The sequence below is a fragment of the Carettochelys insculpta genome, chromosome 1 (assembly GCF_033958435.1).
Source record: "Carettochelys insculpta isolate YL-2023 chromosome 1, ASM3395843v1, whole genome shotgun sequence".
In the NCBI taxonomy this organism is placed as follows: Eukaryota; Metazoa; Chordata; order Testudines; family Carettochelyidae; genus Carettochelys; species Carettochelys insculpta.
This window is the reverse complement of record NC_134137.1, coordinates 55,935,499-55,955,329: the sequence shown is the minus strand read 5'-3', so window position 1 is coordinate 55,955,329 and position 19,831 is coordinate 55,935,499. Positions and strand designations below refer to the sequence as shown.

The 19,831-nt window shown below is 42.7% G+C and overlaps 1 protein-coding gene across 7 annotated transcripts in view; it reads left to right on the top strand.

Annotated features, from left to right (window-relative positions):
- DCLK1 (doublecortin like kinase 1) overlaps nucleotides 1–19,831 on the top strand; it is a 335,634-nt gene that overhangs the window by 254,326 nt on the left and 61,477 nt on the right. For 6 of the 7 annotated variants that reach the window (XM_074982397.1, XM_074982389.1, XM_074982406.1 and 3 more), the window contains one exon: nucleotides 10,716–10,810. In XM_074982397.1, coding sequence (XP_074838498.1) covers nucleotides 10,716–10,810 — 95 coding nt within the window. Of the gene's footprint in view, nucleotides 1–10,715; nucleotides 10,811–11,486; nucleotides 11,490–19,831 lie in introns of all 7 variants that reach the window. The other variant, XM_074982434.1, reaches the window with a different exon arrangement.

The window sequence follows — 19,831 nt, the reverse complement described above, 5'->3', positions numbered from 1 at the left end:
TCCCCAGCTGCCGCAGAAGCAGCCAGAAGCCCTGGGCTAAGGGCTGCTGCCCACGGTGACCATAGAGCCCCGCAGGGGCTGGAGAGAGAGCATCTCTCAACCACCCAGCTGATGGCCGCCATGGAGGACCCAGCAATTTCGACGTTGCGGGACGCGGATCGTCTACACGGTCCCTACTTCGATGTTGAACGTCGAAGTAGGGCGCTATTCCTATCTCCTCATGAGGTTAGCGACTTCGACGTCTCGCCGCCTAACGTCGAAGTTAACTTTGAAATAGCGCCCGACGCGTGTAGATGCGACGGGCGCTATTTCGAAGTTGGTGCCGCTACTTCGAAGTAGCGTGCACGTGTAGACGCAGCTATACAAACGTGTAACAAGACACCCGTTGCATTGGAGGTTCCTCAGATTTGTTCTAGGAGTGGATCACTATCAATACAAAGTTCTGCCTTTCAGCATCTTCACTGTTCGTCGAATATTATCGAAGATCCTCACAGTTGTAGCAGCCTATCTCCTCTGAAAGAGAATCATGATATTTCCATATTTGGACTATTGCTTATTGAAAGCACAACACGACAAGTAGCTCTAGAACCCACTGAAAACACATTAGATGTCTTTATGGCTTAGGCTTACAAATAAAGGCAGAAAAATCAACACAAACACCAGTTTGAAACCTCTAATTCTCCCTCCTAAGACTAAAGTCTTATCAGGGCTGCTTCTTCCTAAAGCTACAGCCTCTCTACCATGACAGTGGTTCCTGACTAGCCAGTCTCATCTCCACAACAATGAATGGTCCTCAGACAACTGCCAGGACTTTCCTGTGATTATTGGGCCACATGGCTGAAATGACATTCATCATCAAACATGCAAGGCTAAAGCTGGGGGGTTGTATCTACACTAGCGGGTTCTTTTGGAAAATCTGGCCCTTTTTTGGAAGAACTTGTGAGGTGTCTACACACAAAATAGTCTTTCAATCCAAAATCAAAAAAACATGGCTTTTCTTCCAGGAACCCTCTTCTGCTTCCGGATCAGGAAAAGCACCTTCTTTCAAAAACTTTCAAAAAAAAACATGTGTAGATGTTCTGGGGGGCCTATTTTAAAAGAGCAGTCCTCATGCCACCAGATTTTTTGATCCCTGGCCCATTCTTTTGAAAGATTCGGGGCTATGTGGATGCTCTCTATCGAAAGAGTGAATTGATTTTTTGATCCACTTTTTTGTGTGTGGATGCGCTCTTTGAAAAGAAGTTTTTTCAGAAGAGATCTTCCAGAATAATTTCTTTCAAAAGATTGAGGTAGTATAGACATAGACTGGGTGTCTGCAAGCCTAACTCCAGATAACTTGTGCCCCATCCAAGCACAGTATGAACAAATGTCTCACAATATCAAACAAAAGAATCTCTATGTTGGTGGATACAACCAGACGCTGTACGGAAGTACCCCATGGTGACCATCATGAGGGACATGTCACTACTAGGTACAGGAGTATTTCTGAACACTCATTCTCTACAGACAAATCTATTAGAACTACAAGTCATTTGCAAGAGCTGTTCCCACTTTTTATTCAGGAACAAGACCATACAAGTCTGTATCATGCAGGAAGGTGCACACTTACATTCCCAGTGCATGGAGGCCAGGTGGGTCTGGAACCGGTGCTTAAGACACAACATTGACATCACAGCATTGTACTTAATGGGATCTCAAGTGGGAAATAGACACATGAGTGCTACACAGTATAATCACACACTGGAGGTTCCCATCTCTACACCATTTTGCCAAAGCACACAATGCAAAATGCCCACAGTTCCAGTTCAGAACAGGCCTGGTTCCTTGCTCCATGGATGATGCCTCTCTAATCAAATAAGACGTTCCCCTCCTGTATGCTTTCCCTCCCACCCACATACCCCTCCTGGCACAGGTGAGTCACAAAATCAGATTGGACCTAAGTTACCCTGTGAATCAAATGGCTATCTACCTGCCTACTTAACACTGCACAGGGCAGGAACCTGCAGAAGCCAGGGGAGGGCCACTCCACCCCACTCTTGGCCCTAGTCTAGCCTGCTTTCCAACCTGTTGGGGCCAGGGCATATTAAGTTCTTACCCGGGTTTACCTCATCATTCCATCTCAATCAACTCATTCACCCCACAATAATGTAGTGTAATGGTAGTCCATCGATCTGATGATGACAAGTCTGTGCAGATCATCTGTTATTGGTCTCATGGTGTGCCCTCTGGTGACTGTATAAGCCAATTCTAGAGGTGCACATTTTGCCGCAGATGGTGCATGGTAAGTTTGCAATCTGTGGGTTGTGCATGGCTGATGCTCTGTGACATTGTTTGCGTGCCTCTTGGAGACGCCAGCAGTGGTCTTCCTCAAAGGCAATACAGGTATTTCTGACTGTTGCACGCCACTGTGTTCTGCAACTGGCAGTGTCCTCAAGGTCCCTAGGTTTGATACTGCTGAACTGCAGATTGGCTTTGATGGTATCCTTGTAGCATTTCCGTGGACGACCTATACGCCGGATGCCCTGGGAGAGTTCACCATACAGAAGCTGGCGAGGGATTCTGTTGGCATCCATGCGGCTGACATGACCGGTCCAACGTAGTTGTGACTTCATAATCATCATTTCGATGCTTGTCATGTGGGCTATCTTGAGGACCTCAAGATTGGGCACTTTGTCTTGCCAGCGTATCTTCATGATGTTATGGAGGCAGCGCATGTGAAATGCTTCGAGCTACTTGATGTGACGCCTATATAGTGTCCAGGTTTCGCACCCGTACAAAAGAGGTGAGAGAACAACAGCTCTGTACACAAGCAGTTTTGTTGACATCTGGATGTTATGGTGGTTTTGAACTTTGACACGCAGACAGCCAAGTGCCTGGCTTGCTTTGGATATTCACGCGTTGATCTCATTATTCAGTGATCCATCACTGGATATGACACTATCCAGCTATTTAAAGTTCTCCACTACTTTAAGCTGAGCGCCGTCAATGGAGACACTTGGGACAGGAGCATTTGATCCAGGTGCAGGTTGATGGAGAACTTCTGTCTTTCCGAGGCTGATAGTTAGTCCGAAAAGTTGCAAGGCCTCAGCAAACTTGTTGACAATGTGCTGAAGATCGTTTTCAGTGTGAGCCATAAGGGCACAGTCTTCGGCAAAGAGTGCCTCAGAAAGGAGTTTCTGCACTGTCTTAGTCTTTGCATTCAGGCGACGGAGGTCAAAAAGTGAACCATCATGCCAGTATTTCAAGTATATACCTCGGTCCAGATCTTTCATTACATGGTTAAGGACACATGCAAAGAACAGGTTAAATAAGACAGGAGCGAGAACACATGCTTGTTTCACACTGTTGGTGATGTTGAAGGGGGCTGCTGTGTCTCCATCAGACAGTACTTCACCTGTCGTGCCGTCATGGAAAAGGCGTATAATCTGGACAAATTTTCTTGGGCAGCCAAGTCGTATTAGAATGGTCCAAAGGGCTTCCCTGTTGACGGTATCAAAAGCCTTTGTCAGATCTATGAAGACAGCATACAGGTGCATGTTCTGTTCAATGCACTTCTCTTGTATTTGTCTGACAGCAAACACCATATCAGCTGTGCTCCGGCCAGATCGAAAACCGCATTGACTTTCAGGTAGATTTGCCTTGGATATACTGGCTATTAGGCAGTTCAAGATGATGCGGGCGATGATCTTCCCTCCAACAGAGAGGAGGGATATGCCTCTGTAGTTTCCACATTCTGCTTTGCTGCCTTTATTCTTGAAAAGGGAGACAATAATAGCATCGCGGAGCTCCTGTGGTATGTTTTCATCCTCCCAGATGCTGATGATCACGCTATGGAATGCTGCTAGTGCTGCTGGACTTGCAGCTTTATATATCTCTGCTGGTATCCCATCTTTTCCAGGAGCTTTTCCTGAACTCATCTGGCTAACAGCTTTCTTAATCTCATCTATAGTGGGCGGAAAGTCAAGATCTGTCAGGATGGGTCGTTGTGGAATTTCATGGAGGATGTTATTATTCACGGTCAATGGTCTGTTAAGGAGGTTGCTAAAGTGTTCTTGCCATCTTTCGTTGATGCCCTCTTTGTCTTTGACCAGCGTTGTGTTGTCTGATGAGAGCAATGGGGTAGTCCTTGGTTTAGAAGGTCCATAGACAGTCTCAGTAGCACTAAAGAACATCTTTGAGTTATGGGTCTCAGCATAGTGCTCAATTTCTTTGGCTTTGCTCTCCCACCAGCTGTCTTGTATCTGATGGAGGTCTTTCTGTGTTTTGCTCTGAAGGTGCTTGAAATGGTCCTGTTTGGAGGCTGAGGAGGGGTCATTCTGCCATTCAATAAAGGCTTTTCTCTTTACTTCCAGTGCTGAACATATTTCTTCTTGGTTCTCATTGAACCAATCCTGATGTATTCTTTTCTTTGGTCCAAACGATGTTATTGCTGTGTCAGTCACTATCTGCTTGAACTGATCTCACTTTTCGGTTACAGTACCAATCAGTTAACTGTGGGATGTTAATTTGTCATCGAGACTCTTCTGAAAATTGTTGAAATATTGGGCATCCTTCAGTTTGGCTATGTTAAAAGCAGGTCACACATGCTTAAGGCATTTGTGTTGAGAGGGGGCGATGTAAAGTTGAAGAGACATCCTGACTAATCTGTGATCTGTCCAGCACTCTGCGCCTCGCATTACTCTGGTGATCAGTACGTCTCGGATGTCTTGCCTTCTGACAATGGCATAATCTATCAGATGCCACTGTTTAGACCTGGGGTGCATCCACGTCGTTTTGTATTTATCTGCTTATTGGAACAGAGTGTTGGTAATAGTCAGGTCATTTTCGGAACAAAGGCTCAAAAGGAGTAGTCCATTGTTGTTCATTTTGCCTACACCATGTGGCCCAGTTACTCCTTTCCAGTTTTCATTGTCAGCCCCGACTCGGACATTGAAATCTCCAAGTAGGAATAGTTTGTCTGTTGCAGGTGTGGCCTTGATCAGTCTGTCGAGATCTTCATAGAATTGTTCCTTTCAGTTGTCAGGGTATGTTAGAGTGGGTGCATATGCACTGATGATGGTGGCATGACGTTTGGCATTTAGTGGGAAGCGTAGTTTCAGCAATCTTTCATTGATACCCACTGGAAGGTCTGGGAGTTGACGCATCAATGAGGTTTTTATTGCCAGACCAACTCCATGTATTCTTTCCTCTGTCTCAGTCTTACACTTCCAGAAGAAAGTATAACCACTTCCTGGTTCATTCAAGAAACCTTCCCCAGCCAATCTTGTTTCACTTAATGCTGCTATATCGATATTATAGCGGGCTAGTTCACGAACAATGAGAGCTGTCCTTCTCTCAGGTCTTGGAACAGCGTCTTGATCCATGAGAGTACGAACATTCCATACACCAATGGTAAGTTTTCTCAAATTTTTCTTTTGGTTTCGACCGCAAGTGGGGTTTAACTGCCAGCCGCGGCTTGCTGACCAGTTATTGTTGTAGGGCAGGCAATTTTTAGGCCACCTTTTCTTGGCCCCTCCCTTACTAGGGTGAGCAGTGCTGTCCTAAAGAGGACTGCTCAGATGCCTGGGATGCTGCTGGGCAACTCTGCTGCCCCAGGTACAGAGCTGGACGACCACTTGTCCACAGGCTGCCTACATGTGGGATTGGGACTACAACTCCCAGTGGTAACGTCCACCTGTCGCTTCGCCCCTCCCCTGTCGCCACAGGACTTGGGTGATGTGATGTGATATGATATGATGATTTGCACAGCACCTGTGCGTGAAAGCTTTTTAAGTGGTAGAGCCATTGCACAGGAGCAATCCCACTCTCTTGACCTTGGAAGCCAGGCACCAGTGGTACGCAGAATCGTCACGACTGGTAACTTCTTCGGGTGCAGTGGATGGCCTTGACGTCTTTCGTGCTATGTCAAGTCCTTCACTTTCCACAAAGCGTTGCAGAACTGCCCTCTTGGCTGTTGGATCTAAATGATCTCTTCCGCCCAGTCCACCGGAACTGACTTCACATGCTGGGTAGGCACAACCGAAAATTCACCGAGGGTTTGAGCCCCATTGGTTACATTCACCTGGTTTGGCCAGCCTGTCGAAGCCGTTGCCGGGGGTGTGGCTGCTGCGCATGCTGCAGTTACTTGGAGCCACAAGTGAGAGCTGAGTGACAGGCGGGGACCAAAGTGGACAGACTACCCCCGAAGGGGTATGACAAGTCCCTCCAACAGAGGTACTACTCCTCCCTGTACACCCCGACCACCCAATACACCCCACAATATTGTACCTACAACCCTATGGGAAATAGACAGGAATCAATACGCTCTACTCTGGACGTCTGCAGGATCGAGCCTTTTACATAGACAGAACAATGACATTGCACAGGTCTCCAAAATTATGCATGTCAGTCACTGAACAATCAAAAGGAGATCACTGAACAGTCAAAAGGAGATGCCATATCTAAATAGGGACAGTCCAGATGGATTTCTGAATGTATTTTACTGAGCTAACACTGCTAGGATCTTCAACTCCCAAGGGGTTGCACACATTTGATAAGAGCTGTATCAGCATTGATAATATTTCTTAATGATATCCCCATTACAGATTTTAAAGTAGCAACTTGGGCCTCAGCACATATATTTACATAACACTATGCACAGAAAGTCACACAACTTTTGATGTGCTGTTGGAACCTACTGTATTATCATATGCCATGACCTCAGTTCCAGAATCCTTCCAGTGAAGGGCATTGCTCTAACATCAGCTGAATTGGAACACCTACATGGTTGCTCCTTGAAGAAGAACAGAAGGTTTCTTGTGATTGAGGTGCTTCAAGACGATTGTCCCTCTGAGTGCTCTGTCCCCACCCATCCACACTCTCTCTCACTTCAGAGTATCACACCAATTGCGCTGTAGGACTGAGAGAGAGATAGAGAAGAGAGAAGAAGGGGTTGATAGAATAATGCCAGATAACCACCTGAGGTAGCATGAGAAAGGGACCACACATGTGCAACTCAACCAGGCACTGTGATTTCAAGTCTCTGACTACAAGCACAGAGGCACAAGAACACCTAGAGTGGAGCACCCCCAGAGACAGCTGTCCCAAAGAATCTCAGTTACTGCACAGGGTTGATAACTTTTTTATGGTAAGATGATAGGGCATTTGCATTAAGTTGAGAATTCTGACTGCTGCCATTTTAGGATTAAAAAAGTGATGAGAAATCTCCTGTCTCACTAATTATTGTTTTTGTTTTGTTGTTTTATTAATTAATCACAGCATTAATTTACCAGTCTAGTGTTTTTTATCTGCATCTATGTGCTCTGCAGAAAGATAGGCCCCAAATGTCACTGAGACATACAGTGTAGATATGGGACAGACATACACCATGAAATAAGGGGTTAAGCGTGCATTATACCAAGAAATGAAATTTCAGTTAGGTCAAATTTTCTCTTTAACTATTATTAGTTTATCATTTTTAAAAAATTATTAGGGTTCTTCTCACCATAATATCTGGGCATAATTTTCATACAACCTTACTGTTTACGTCTGTACTAAAAGAGGAACTTATTTTACTGTAACTGGAATTCTAGTAACTTGTCAAAATCAAGCCACATTCCTGTTGTACTTTAGCACTTGACATCAAGCTTACACTAATTCAACTATTTGCAAGAAAGTAGCTCTCCAGGGTGATAAGAAAAAAAAATGCCGATGAGCCATACGGTGAAAGATTAAAGCAAGCTGTCTTATTGCAATGGTAGCTGGAAAGAACTGAGGACGTACTGGTTCTGTGTCTTTTCATGTAACCATATCTTGAGCAGCAACAGTAATAATAATTGATTTGTATTTCAGAGGCTAAGATCAGGGTCCTGTTATGTTAGGCCCTATTCATACTATAATCCCTGCCCCAAAGAGCTTACAATATAAGTGTACAAACCAGACAAAGGGTAGGAGAGTAAGAGGGGCACAGTGAGGTGATATGATCTGCCCAAGGTCTCAGAGTTGGTGGGTGAAGGAGCTGGGCATAGAACCCAGTTTCCTAATTCCCGCTTCAATATATCTGTTCAGTCCTCAATTATTAGAGCCTTTCAGAAGGTTCTAGACTTGGTGTGGAGCATGCAGGCACATCCCATCATTAAAATCTGCACAGAAGGGGCTTAAAGAAGTGCACTGGAATCTTCAGAAGAAAGACTGAGACAAAACTGTGGCTCAAGTGAGGTCATTAAAATTTTCCCTTTGACTTCAATGGAACCTTGATTTTAACTCATATTTTGTCCCTGTCTGTAGTAACCAACTCTGATTTTTTGAAACGGTATTTAACAGCATGTAGATACTGAAGAGTTTAAACTCTTGTAAATCCAGAAAAGCTTCAGTAAAGAGATGTCTTAAGTCCCACCTCCGATATAATCAGGTGCAGGTTCTGGGTGTGTATTCAGCAGGATAAAATTCCAGAGGCAATGAGAGGTCTTTGGAGAAGCCTGCCCCTTGATTCTCTCAGCCGTCATCTTTGAGAAAGATTAACTGAACTCTTGCAGGGACAATAGCTGTCTCTGAGGTACCCAGCATCTAAATAATTTTGAGTTTCTTAAATAGTTGCCAGCACATTGAATTTCACCCCAACAATAGTCAGATATAAGAGGTCTTCATCAGTTTGAAAGGATTTTTATGCGACTAATGCTAATGCTTCTAAATGGCTTTCACGTTTATACCATCATGGACAAAATTTGAAGTAGTTTAGCATTGATAAAAAAAAACAAACATATTTGAAGATTAGACTGGAGCTGCTTATTTTTAATCTCTCTCTGTTTTCTCTTCCTGCCAAACAAAATATCTTCATTAGCCCCTACACATTAATAGAGCTAATTTTAGATGCAGAAATCCTATTATAGGTCACACCCCCAGTATTCGCTCCTCAAATTACTGTATGAACTTCCATAAATATGCATGTGTGCTACACAAGTGCCATCCCCAATGCTGTGCTGATATGTACAAGCCATTAGCCTTGTTATGGACTGAACATTAAGTGTGAGTGAAAACTGTGTCCATAAGGGTAGCCTATTTGCATGCAAATTAAACTTTTCATATCATTCTGTGGATACCACAAAGGTATTGTACACTTTTACCTTTACAAATGCATTACAAAAGGCAGGTGTACTGGGGTGTATAATATGCAGCAGTATAGTGATCTTTAGTTACCATACTGTATAACCTGTTTTATAATACTCATTAGAGCAGCATCAGAAGGTAAATGCTTTTGGGCCTAATATTCACCACGGAGATAATTTCTACATTAAGAAAAATATATTAACATATCCCCTGCATTCTCTGAAGGATTTAGCAGTTGCTAGACTGCCAGTCAGCCAAGGATATACAAGAGTTATTGTCATTTTGATTTTCAGATGAGTCATTTGGTATGTTGCCCCTAAAGGCTCCTTATTATGATGTCAGTGCACAGCATATAAAATTGCTTAGGCTTTCTGGCTTCAGAGAATTAGAGTGGGGGTTGCAGTTGCTCAGCATTCTGAAGCAGTGGCTTTATGTTTAATTGACACCTTTGATGTAGCCCTAAGACAGCACCTGCACCTCCCACTGCTGCTCTAAAGACGTCAGGCTTACGCAGAAAAGGCTTCTGCTTATGAGCCCTGCATTTCATTCAGCTCATTCTGTGAGCAGCCCTTGCTATCCTTAACTAATCCCACCCCTTCCCTTTCTGCTACGGCTTGTCTTTAGTATAGGACAAGAATTGTTGTGCTTGCTATTACCAGGTTAAACACTAAGACTGTGTCCATGCTAGAGCTCATAGAAGGTAAGTTAAATGTCTTATTGATACCTTAGTATGTAAATATTGATGTAAGATTGAGAATTCAGATGTCTAATTGCTGATTTTTTTCCTGATATTGAAAAATATGAATTAATATGACAGTTGTTTGTTTAAAGTTTGTGTGTGTGTGTGTGTGTGAACACAGAGAGAGAGAGAGAGAGAGAGAGAGAGAGAGAAACATTTCTTTCTTTTAAAAATATAATTGGTATCCTCTACATGATTACTTTGCAGTACATTATGATACACTTTGGGTATTAGGCATTTGTGAATTTTACAGAGCATGTCATGCAAAGGCTGAAATGATTCTTAAAAATAAATACACTGAAATATGTTGAAGGAACTTTGCTATTTAAGCAAGTGATGGTTTGGCATAATGTATACCTGGATTTTTTTGGCCAGTTCAGTTGTATGTCTGCAATCCATCAGAGTTAGTTCTGAGGGGATGTTTGGGTCGGATTATAATGCAAAAATGTCCTCAAAGAAGTGAAAGATTAACAACAAGGTACAGCCATTTTTCTTGCAGGCAGTGCTGCTTTTGATTCCTAGTTGGTAGCATTGAGAGGCATAATTAAATGGAATGAAAGGGATTAAGTATACTTAATATTTGTTAAGGCAACAAAGCAGTATGGCTATCCATGATAAGCATGCATAGCCACTATACACTTGAAAAAAAATAGGGAAGTTTATCACCATTGACTTAAATAAATAAGCGGCCAATCTAAAAGGGTTGTTTAAGTGCTGTATAAATTACCAGGGTGAGAAGCAGAGTACTAGAAAAGCACTTAAATTCTGCACTATCCTATTTAACATTTGCAAAATAAACTGAATTATACATTATTATTAATTATTTTCTTCTGCTTTTATTCTTTAGGTACCATGAGACAAATATTTATTCATTTATTTATTGTCCTTCTAGTTAATGGAACCCCTGGTAGCCAGCTTTCTACTCCCCGCTCTGGGAAGTCTCCAAGCCCATCTCCTACCAGCCCAGGAAGCCTGCGAAAACAGAGGGTAAGGAAACAAGGAACTGATTTGTGAGATTGACTGAGCAAGGCATTGGTGCCACCCAGATTGTCTTCCCCAAAGGTGTTCATTGCACTTGACCCAAAATATGGGGTCGGGGGAAGGAGGGAAGAGCTTGGTTTCAATTCTAGTTGTGCCTATTCTCTCCACCTTTCAAATAACAAGCTTTCTGGGTAATGGCTTATCTTTAAGCAGGAAGAAGAGGTCTTTGATCTTTTATTCAGAACACTTTCAGGCCTTAATTGGGGGAAAATTAGATCTCCTGAAAGTTCCATATTGATATTTTGGTATCCCCAGTTTTAATTCTACCACAAAGTGGAGGAGTGTTCCATAGCTATATTGTCATGGCCTTTTTTGTCAGACCAACCAGAGTGGCTCAGTATCTAGGCAATCATAGGATGTATTAATGCTTTGGCTGTCTCAGTTCATAAATAGAATTGCAATGCCTAAAACAAAAAACTTAGGGAGAATGCTGTACACAGTGCACTTCACCATTAGCACATCCCTCTAGCATGATGGGAGTAGCTGTGTTATTGCTATAATAATCCCTCTATAATAGAACATTTTGGTTCAACATAGCGCTCTCATGTATGGGAGTGGGTCAAGGGCAGGTCAGTGCTGTGCACACTGGTTTAATTGCATCAGTTCAAAGAAAATGAACCAGGTGGTTATTTATTCTCTTTTCTGATGTTTTTTTTAACTGTTGTCTGTGGGCCTCAGAAATTTCCTTTTGAGTCACAGAGCCATGTCTCAGATTGGCTTACAAATGCAGTTGGACCCATGCTTTCTCAGCCTCTGTCAATTTCAAATAAAGTATGAGTTAGCATCCTATCTCTGTGAAGCAGGAAGTTATAAGCAAACCTGACATTGTGACTTAAAGCCTCATTTTAAGTAGGTTTTGGGATATTTGGGACACAGGTAGGTGAGAAAGTCAGTTTCACATGGTGTGAGTTTTGTATGAAGCCACCCTGTTGGCAGAAATGTCATCATGGTCCTTCTGAGCTGATTCCCATGGCTTATGGTTTAACTGTTAGTCACAGGAGACAGGGAAAATGTCTTCAACATTTGCTGGCTTTCTCAGTGATATTGTCTCTGCTGGTGTGGATGGCATCAGCAGCTGAAAGGAATTGTTCAGTACTAGGGGGCCACCTCTCTTCCCTCATATATCTGAGCCTTCTCCCTCCCCATCACTGATGTTTATTTTTCCATCAGGAAAAAGGACATTTTTTCCTATAAAGATCAGTTGGAGAGGGTTGAAAGGAAGCCACGTGTTCAGCACCTTTCCATTCCAAGTGCGTCACATAGGTGTGGCTTTGAGATGCTGCGATTACACAGGGTTTTAAGCACTGTATGGTGGTGGTGGTTTGACCAGCATGACCAGCAGATTGAAAATTTATCCTTTGAAATTCAAGATAAATGAAAGGAGCAGTAACTCTTCTACAAAAGGGTTGGGATCTGCCATCAATAATTGCAAGCAGCCCCTTTGGTTTCATTGGGAGTTACTTGGGTTCTTGTGCTCCAACTGAAGCCCAAAAATATATGTGAATGTGGGGTGTACACATATGCACATTCTGTAAAGGTTGCAAATCCCTGCTTTTATATACAAAGTGTATTATATATATTACACTACATGAAAAATACATTAAACTGGTATTTAAATTGCAAAGTCTAATATTCTAAAGATAGGAAATTAAAGAAATATATTGGCCTGTGCATCTAACTTGGCCCAATTGAGCATCCGAACTGGGCGCTTTGGGTCAAGTCCTGTGGCAAAAATACAGTGTGATCACATAATTAAATACATAAGCACAAGGGTCAAATGACAGAAGCATAGACAACTATAAACTGGTATCTTACAAGCTTCTGAGTGCTGGACTTTACATCCTAAATAATATTCTCTTAATGTAGTTTTTAAGTTGCAGAGGGTTGTTGTTTTTAAGGAAAAATTTATGAACAAGTTATTTAACATCTGACTATAACAAACTCTCCTTCATGCATCAATAGGGTTTGACCCGTGAACCTTCAGTACTGCAACACAAACAGCAACCACTTGAGCTTTTAGCCAGCAGCAGGAACAGATGGTTATCCAGTAGTGGGGAGATGGCTGGCTGCTGTTACTAAGTGCTGTTTTCACAAGATGGTTGGGGAAGTCTGGCATGACACAATCTCTCTTCACCATGCTGTGTGGTGGGGGATTCCTGTCCCACTATGGTGCCCTTGTGAAGTAGATGTGGGCTGCTTGGATCTTGTTCTGGGTCTAGGTGATTTATGGGTAAATCCCAGGTAGCTGCTCTCTTTTATGTGGGAGACAGGAGAGGGTAGATGGGACACTTAGACTATATTATCTATCATAGAATCATAAGCCACTAAAACTGAAAGGGAGCTCAAGAGGTAATCGAGTCTAGTTCCCTGCTCTCTTGGCAGGACCAAAAACCATCTAGACCATCCCCGATAGGTGTCTATCTAACCTGCTCTTAAATATGTCCAGTGATGGAGATTCCACAACCTCTCTAGGTAACTTATTCCAGTGTCTAACCACCCTGAGAGTTAGAAAGATTTTCCCATTGTAATATCTCGAGAGGCCAATGAGAACAATTTTTTTTCCCTCCTCCTTGTAACCTTCTTTGAGGTACTTGAAAACTGCTATCATGTGCCTTCTAAGTTTGCTCTTTTTGAAATTAAACAATCCCATTTCTTTCAGTCTTCCCTCATTGCTCATGTTCTCTAGACCTTTGATTAATTTCGTTGCTCTTCTCTGGACTTTCTCCAATTTCTCCACGTCTTTCTTGAAATGTGGTACCCAAAGCTGGACACAATACTCCAATAGAAGCCTAATGAACGCCGAGTAAAGCGGAAGAATGACTTCTCATGTCTTGCTTGCAACACTCCTATTAATGCATCACAGAATCATGTTTGGTTTTTTTGCAACGGCATCACACTGTTGACTCATATTTAGTGTGTGGTCCACTATAACCCCTAGATCCCTTTCCGCAGTACTCCTTTCTAGACAGTTGCTTCACATTCTACACATATGAAGATGATTGTTTCTGCCAAACTGGAGTACTTTGCACTTGTCTTTATTCAACTTCATCCTGTTTACTTCAGACGATTACTCCAGTTTGTCCAGATAATTTTGAATTATGGGAGCCTATCCTCCAAAGAAGTTGCAGCCCCTCCCAGTTTGGTATCAGCTGCAAACTTAATAAGCATGCTGTCTATGCCAATATCTAAATCATTGATGGAGATATTGAATAGAACCAGTCCCAAAACAGATCCTTGCGGAACCCCGCTTGTTATACCCTTCCAGCATAGCTGCGAATATTAATAACTCTATCTGAGAAGGGTTATCCAGTCACTTACGCATCCACTTTATAGTGGCCCCATCTAAGTTATATTTGCTTAGTTTATTGATAAGCAGATCACGCAAGATTGTGTCAAATGCCTTAGGAAAGTCGAGGTATAGCACATCCACGGCCTCTCCCTTATCCACAAGACTTTTTATCTTGTCAAAAAAAAAAAGTTGTCTGATTGGTCTGGCATGATGTGTTCTTTACAAATCTGTGCTGGCTGTTACCTGTCACCTTATCTTCTCCCAGATGTTTGCAGTGAATTACTTAATTATTTGCTCCATTATCTTTCCCAGCACAGAAGTTAAACTAACTGGTCTGTAGTTTTCTGAGTTGTTCTTTTTCCCCTTTTTATAGATGGGCACCATTTGCCCTTTTCCAGTCTTCTGAAATCTCTCCCGAATTCCAGGTCTTTTCAAAGATGTTAGCTAAAGACTCAGAAACCTCCTCTATCAGCTCCTTGAGGATTCTAGGATGCATTTCATCAGGCCCTGGTGACTTGAAGACATCTAATTTTTCTAAGTAATTTTTGACTTGTTCTTTATGTATTTTATCCTCTAACCCTTCTCCCTTCCTAGACCCAGCTTATCATGATGGCTCAGCATCTCATCCCCCTAGTAACAAGACATAGGTCATGCACTCCCCTAACTCCTGCAGATGAGGATAAGATTAGAAAGGCCAAGGCACAGAATGAGCTCAAACGAGTTAGATACATAAAGACTGTGTCTACACTAGCTCCCAACTTCAAAGGGAGCATGGTAAGTGGAGTGTTGGGAGATTACTAACAAAGTGCTGTGGTGCATATGCAACACTTCAGTAAGCTAATTCTCCCCTGCAGCAACTTTGAAGTGGCAAACTTCAAAGTGCCGGCTTGCGTGTAGGAGTAAAGGGACTTCAAAGTAACCCAGGCACTTCGAACTACCGGCGGGTTAGCCGCAGCTACACACAAGCCGGCACTTCAAAGTTTGCCACTTTGAGGTTGCTGCAGGGGAGAATTAGCTTAATGAAGGGCTGCATATGCACCAGAGCACTTCATTAGTAATCTCCTGACACCCCACTTACCATGCTCCCTTTGAAGTTGGAAGCTAGTGTAGACACTGCCTTTATGTCTCTAGCTGGTTTGAACTCATTCTATGCCTTGGCCTTTCTAACCTTATCCCCATCTGCAGGAGTTATGGGAGTGCATGGCCTATGTCTTGTCACTAGGAGGATGAGATGCTGAGCTGGCATGAAAAGCTGGGTCTGGGAAGGGAGACGGGTTACCAAAGAAATCCCAGCCTGGCTGTCTACCCGACCCACTATCCCACTGACAGCTGCACTGGTAGCTCCTACATGTTCCTGGTGCAGTGTCTGCTGCCATGGCAGGAGCAGGAGATAGACTATTTAGAGTGTTCAGTGATTTAGGCAGGCTGCTAGAATTGCCCAGCAAAACCCAAGTGCGAGAAAGGAAATGGTGACTTATAACACATTGGAATTTAATGCTACAAAGAAGAGTCAGTTGTCGCTTGAGGAGTTTCTCCCCATTGAACAGCGGAGGTCTGTTGCAATTTATATGAGTATTCATGCTTCTTAGAGGAAAGATACTCAGTTTTTTATAATTGAAAGTGTCAGGCAGCCTAAATATAGGGATTTCTACCATTTCCCCTTTTGCATTTGTGCATATACTTTTAAAAGATAAAATCTTGATCCTGTTGAAGGCAGTGAAAGTTTGCCTATCCAGTGGGGCCAGGATTTGATGATGTTTATGAAAACTAATGCTAATGAAACCTTTAAGGTTTCCATTTTAACCACTTAAAAATGAGGAAATAGATAAAGGATGAACCTTGCTTTTCTATTTGCATACATATGTCTCAGTCCCATTTTTCTGTATCTATGCAATGTCCATTTAAATCAGTGAGAGTTGTGGATCAATATTTCAGGGCAAGATGTGGCCTACTTCATGGGGAAGTGACATTTAACAATATAACTAGCAATCCAGAGCAATTCTATGGGTGGGATATAGACAACTTATATTAATAACAGCTCCTTAGTTTTGCATTTCCTTTCTAAAATTGAAATCTTAATCTTAGAGTAATGCAATTTTCATAATTAAATTTCACCTATTTTGCAATTAGAAAATGAGATAAATATTTGAATATCTTTATTGTGCACTTCTGCCTACTTGAAAAATCTGTATAATTGAGGAATACCACAACGGAGGCAGGGACCGTCTTTGTGTTTTGTGCTTGTACAACTAGAGTAGCCACCTGGTCAAAAAGGTGTCCTGGTAACTTCGGTCCTCACTGCTGACTTGGCCATTGCCTGTCCAGTTGGTGCCTTGGAACGGGGTGGCAGGCTCCTTGATTCTGTAGTTGCTGTATGGCTCCTGGAAAGCAGCTGGCATGGTCCCCTCCAGTTCCTGTGCATAGAGACAGTCAGGGCACTGCACACCACAGAGCCATCTAGCCAAGCCTTTGCATAGCAGCCAGGAGTGAGGACATACTGCTGCTTCTGGGATCTGATTGGAGCAAATTCTACCTGGAGCCTTCACCCTAATACTCTCCCAATCTCCAACCCCCTCCCCAGCCCTGATCTCCCTTCCACCCTCCAAGCCCCTCAGTTCCAGGCTTCAGCATCCTTCTGCACCCAAAACTCCTCAGCCCCAGCCCCATACTACAGCCCACATGCCATAGCCAGAGCTCCCACTTGTCCCGTCAGTCCTTTCTCCCTCAGTCTTGCTCTCCCTTGTGCTCCACAAAACTCTCAGTCCCAGCCTAGAGCACTCTCCTACACCCCAAACCCCCTCAGCACCAACTCCACCCCAGTCTGTACCCCGCAGTCAGAGCCTTCATACCCTCCCCGAACCTGAGTTCCCTGCCCTAGCACAGAGCCCCCTCCTGCACTCTGAAACCCTCAGCCAGCTCAGAGCCACATCCTGCATCCCAAACATGTCATCCCTGGTGCCACCCAGACATCTCACCCCCTCCAGCCTCCTGGCCTCCTGAGTGAGCCAAAAGTGAAAATGGGGAGAGTCAGTGACAGAGGGAGAGGGGGATGGAGTGAGCATGTGAGGGGCCATGGAGACGGGGCAGGTCAAGGGTGTTCAGTATTGTGTGAGGAGAAAGTTGGCAAACGTATTGTACAATGTTTAGCATAATTGAGGTCTTCATCATTACTAGGATTCCTAGGGACTACAGTAATACAAACAAATATGTAAGAGCAGAAAAATAAATATTTTTATCTGTTTTTGATATTATTTACATGGTTGCTGTGCCAGAGTGTTGTAAATAATGCAGTTGCTTTAATCTTGGAGGAAGTTTTGTACCATGTATGTACCCATCTCATTTTTCAGTTCTTTTAATTATAGTTGTGCTGCTTATTGGGGAAACTAGTCCACAGTGAGACTAGTGTAGCTGGAGAGTATAAAAATGTAAAGGCCAGGAATTTTTTTAATTGCTTGTGCAAAGAGGTCTTTATCTTTATGTAGCAGAAAGGTGGGATTTGTTTTTTAGCCTCACAAATACTGGTGAATATATTTTCCAAAATGGTCACCTTTTTTCTAAGTTGGTATACAGAAAATTTTACTTCAGCATTAGTTACAAAATAATAAATGTTAGTGGGTCAGTAAATACACTGGGATTCCCAAAATTTCAAAAGCTGGATGTAGATGTGCCTTTTGCGTGAATTCTAAATGAATTAAAATGCAGAGGACATAACAAAATTTATTTCTTCTGACTATTTTTTGCACTCAAAGGAGTCCAAGTGGACATGACCCCTAAAATTCTGTTTAATTAGAAAGCTTGATTAGCTCTCTGGTCATGAGGTCCACTTACCACTAGGGTTGAAGTTTGGGGGATCCTCTTTCAGGGCTAGCACTTCTTGCTGTTGTTTGCTGCAAGCCCTACAGTCTCTCTATCTCTCTCACACACACACACTCTCTCTCTCTCTCTCTCTCTCTCTTTTGGTGGCGCAGGGTGCTCTGCCATCTTGGCTTGGCTCTGTGACTAGGCCTCTGTATTCTTCTCCTTCCCAGGATATCAAAGTATTTCCTTACATACTGTCTTAGGCACTTTTCTCATTCACTGCCCTGATGGTGCCGCTTACCTACTGGCTGGCAGGGGAATCTGGGCTCATGCTCAACTCTAGGTTCCAGGTCAGGGACCCTTTAATCAGCATTCCATCTGCAGCTAAATGTTGCTGCCCCTTCCCTAACCCCCTAAATCTTCTGGCTCCCCACTTCTCTGGGTTTGCCAGCAGAAATGGCCTAATCCCAGGGAGAAAATGCAGACTAAATTCCGTAACATCACCCATAACTTCCTGCCACCAGAAGTGACTGCTCTAGTCTTCTTCCTGCTATCAACATTCTAGCTTTAAAGAAGCCCTCCCTTCTCTTGCACAGGTGAACTTCCTCTAAATTGACTTGAGTTAATATCCCAGCCTAACTATCCGTGAATTTACAGCCTAGTAAGTTAATTGTCTTCTCTCACCTACATTAACCTCATCAGAATGAGTATGGGGAACACAGCCCATCACATCTTCCCACTGATAAATGTGTGCATTTCTGTGCATTACATTTCAGAAATATAATGTTAATGCACACATAATACTGTTATGTACTTATGGAAGCAATCTATATAATAAGCTAAATAGTAACATTAAAAATTAGAAGAACTGTCAGTTTCCAGTTATTCCTGAGCCAAGATTGGTTAGTAAAATCCAGGGAAGCATTTAAACATGATTTTCAGAATGTGGGGCTTGTCTTGAATATCTATGCATGTATGTAAACTGGTGATTTATGAGCATACTTGGCTGTTGTGGCCATACATGCATGTGAAATCCCAGAGATGTGTGCCTGCAAAGAAAACACAAATATTTATGGGATATGATCTTTATAAAACAAAACAAAAAATACGTTATAAATATTTTTTTTCAGTCAAGATTTTTAGAATTTTTAAAAAATGCTGTTTTTCCAAGGAAGAAAATTTGAATGGTTTTAATGCTGAGTCCATAAATTTTCATCATTTTCATCTGAGGTGATTAGTAGTGTTTTTATACAATTCCAAACTTCAGCAATGCCTAGCTCGTATTTGTTTTAATATTTGTAATCTCTATTTAAGAGAGTTTTAGCATGAAACTCGAGGTATCCAAGCTATTTTAATGAGTTGCATTATACAGGAGGATGGCAAGACACTAGAGAATATAGAATTAATTTCTTCCCTCTCTAAATCATCCCTTCTACTTAATTCACCTTGAAATGATGCTGCTGTTCCATGCACCCTTCTGCTTGGGGAACTTATTCTTGTAGTGCAGATTTTGAGAAACATGTTGTCTTGTGTCGATTGGATGAGGCTACCCATTATACTCCCACATCTCTGGCATTTGAGGATTATCTGATCAGTCAGAGGATGCTTAGAGTGGGTGTTGAAAAAAAGAAGTAGAGCTTCTCTCTTTCTGCCTCTCTCTTTCTCCCTCTCCCTGCTGACATGAGCTTGTTGCTTGGCTACCCTCAGAAAGAGCCAGTGACTAGGGATTTTTATATGCTGTCTTTTTACTGAATAAAGAAAAAATGTGGGAAAAGCAGCACTGCTGTCAAATAGTACTATACATGCAACTGCAGTATTGAGGGTTAGCTGTCCTAGGACCAAATATTTCTGGACCAGTGCACTGTAGGTCCAGTGGCTTT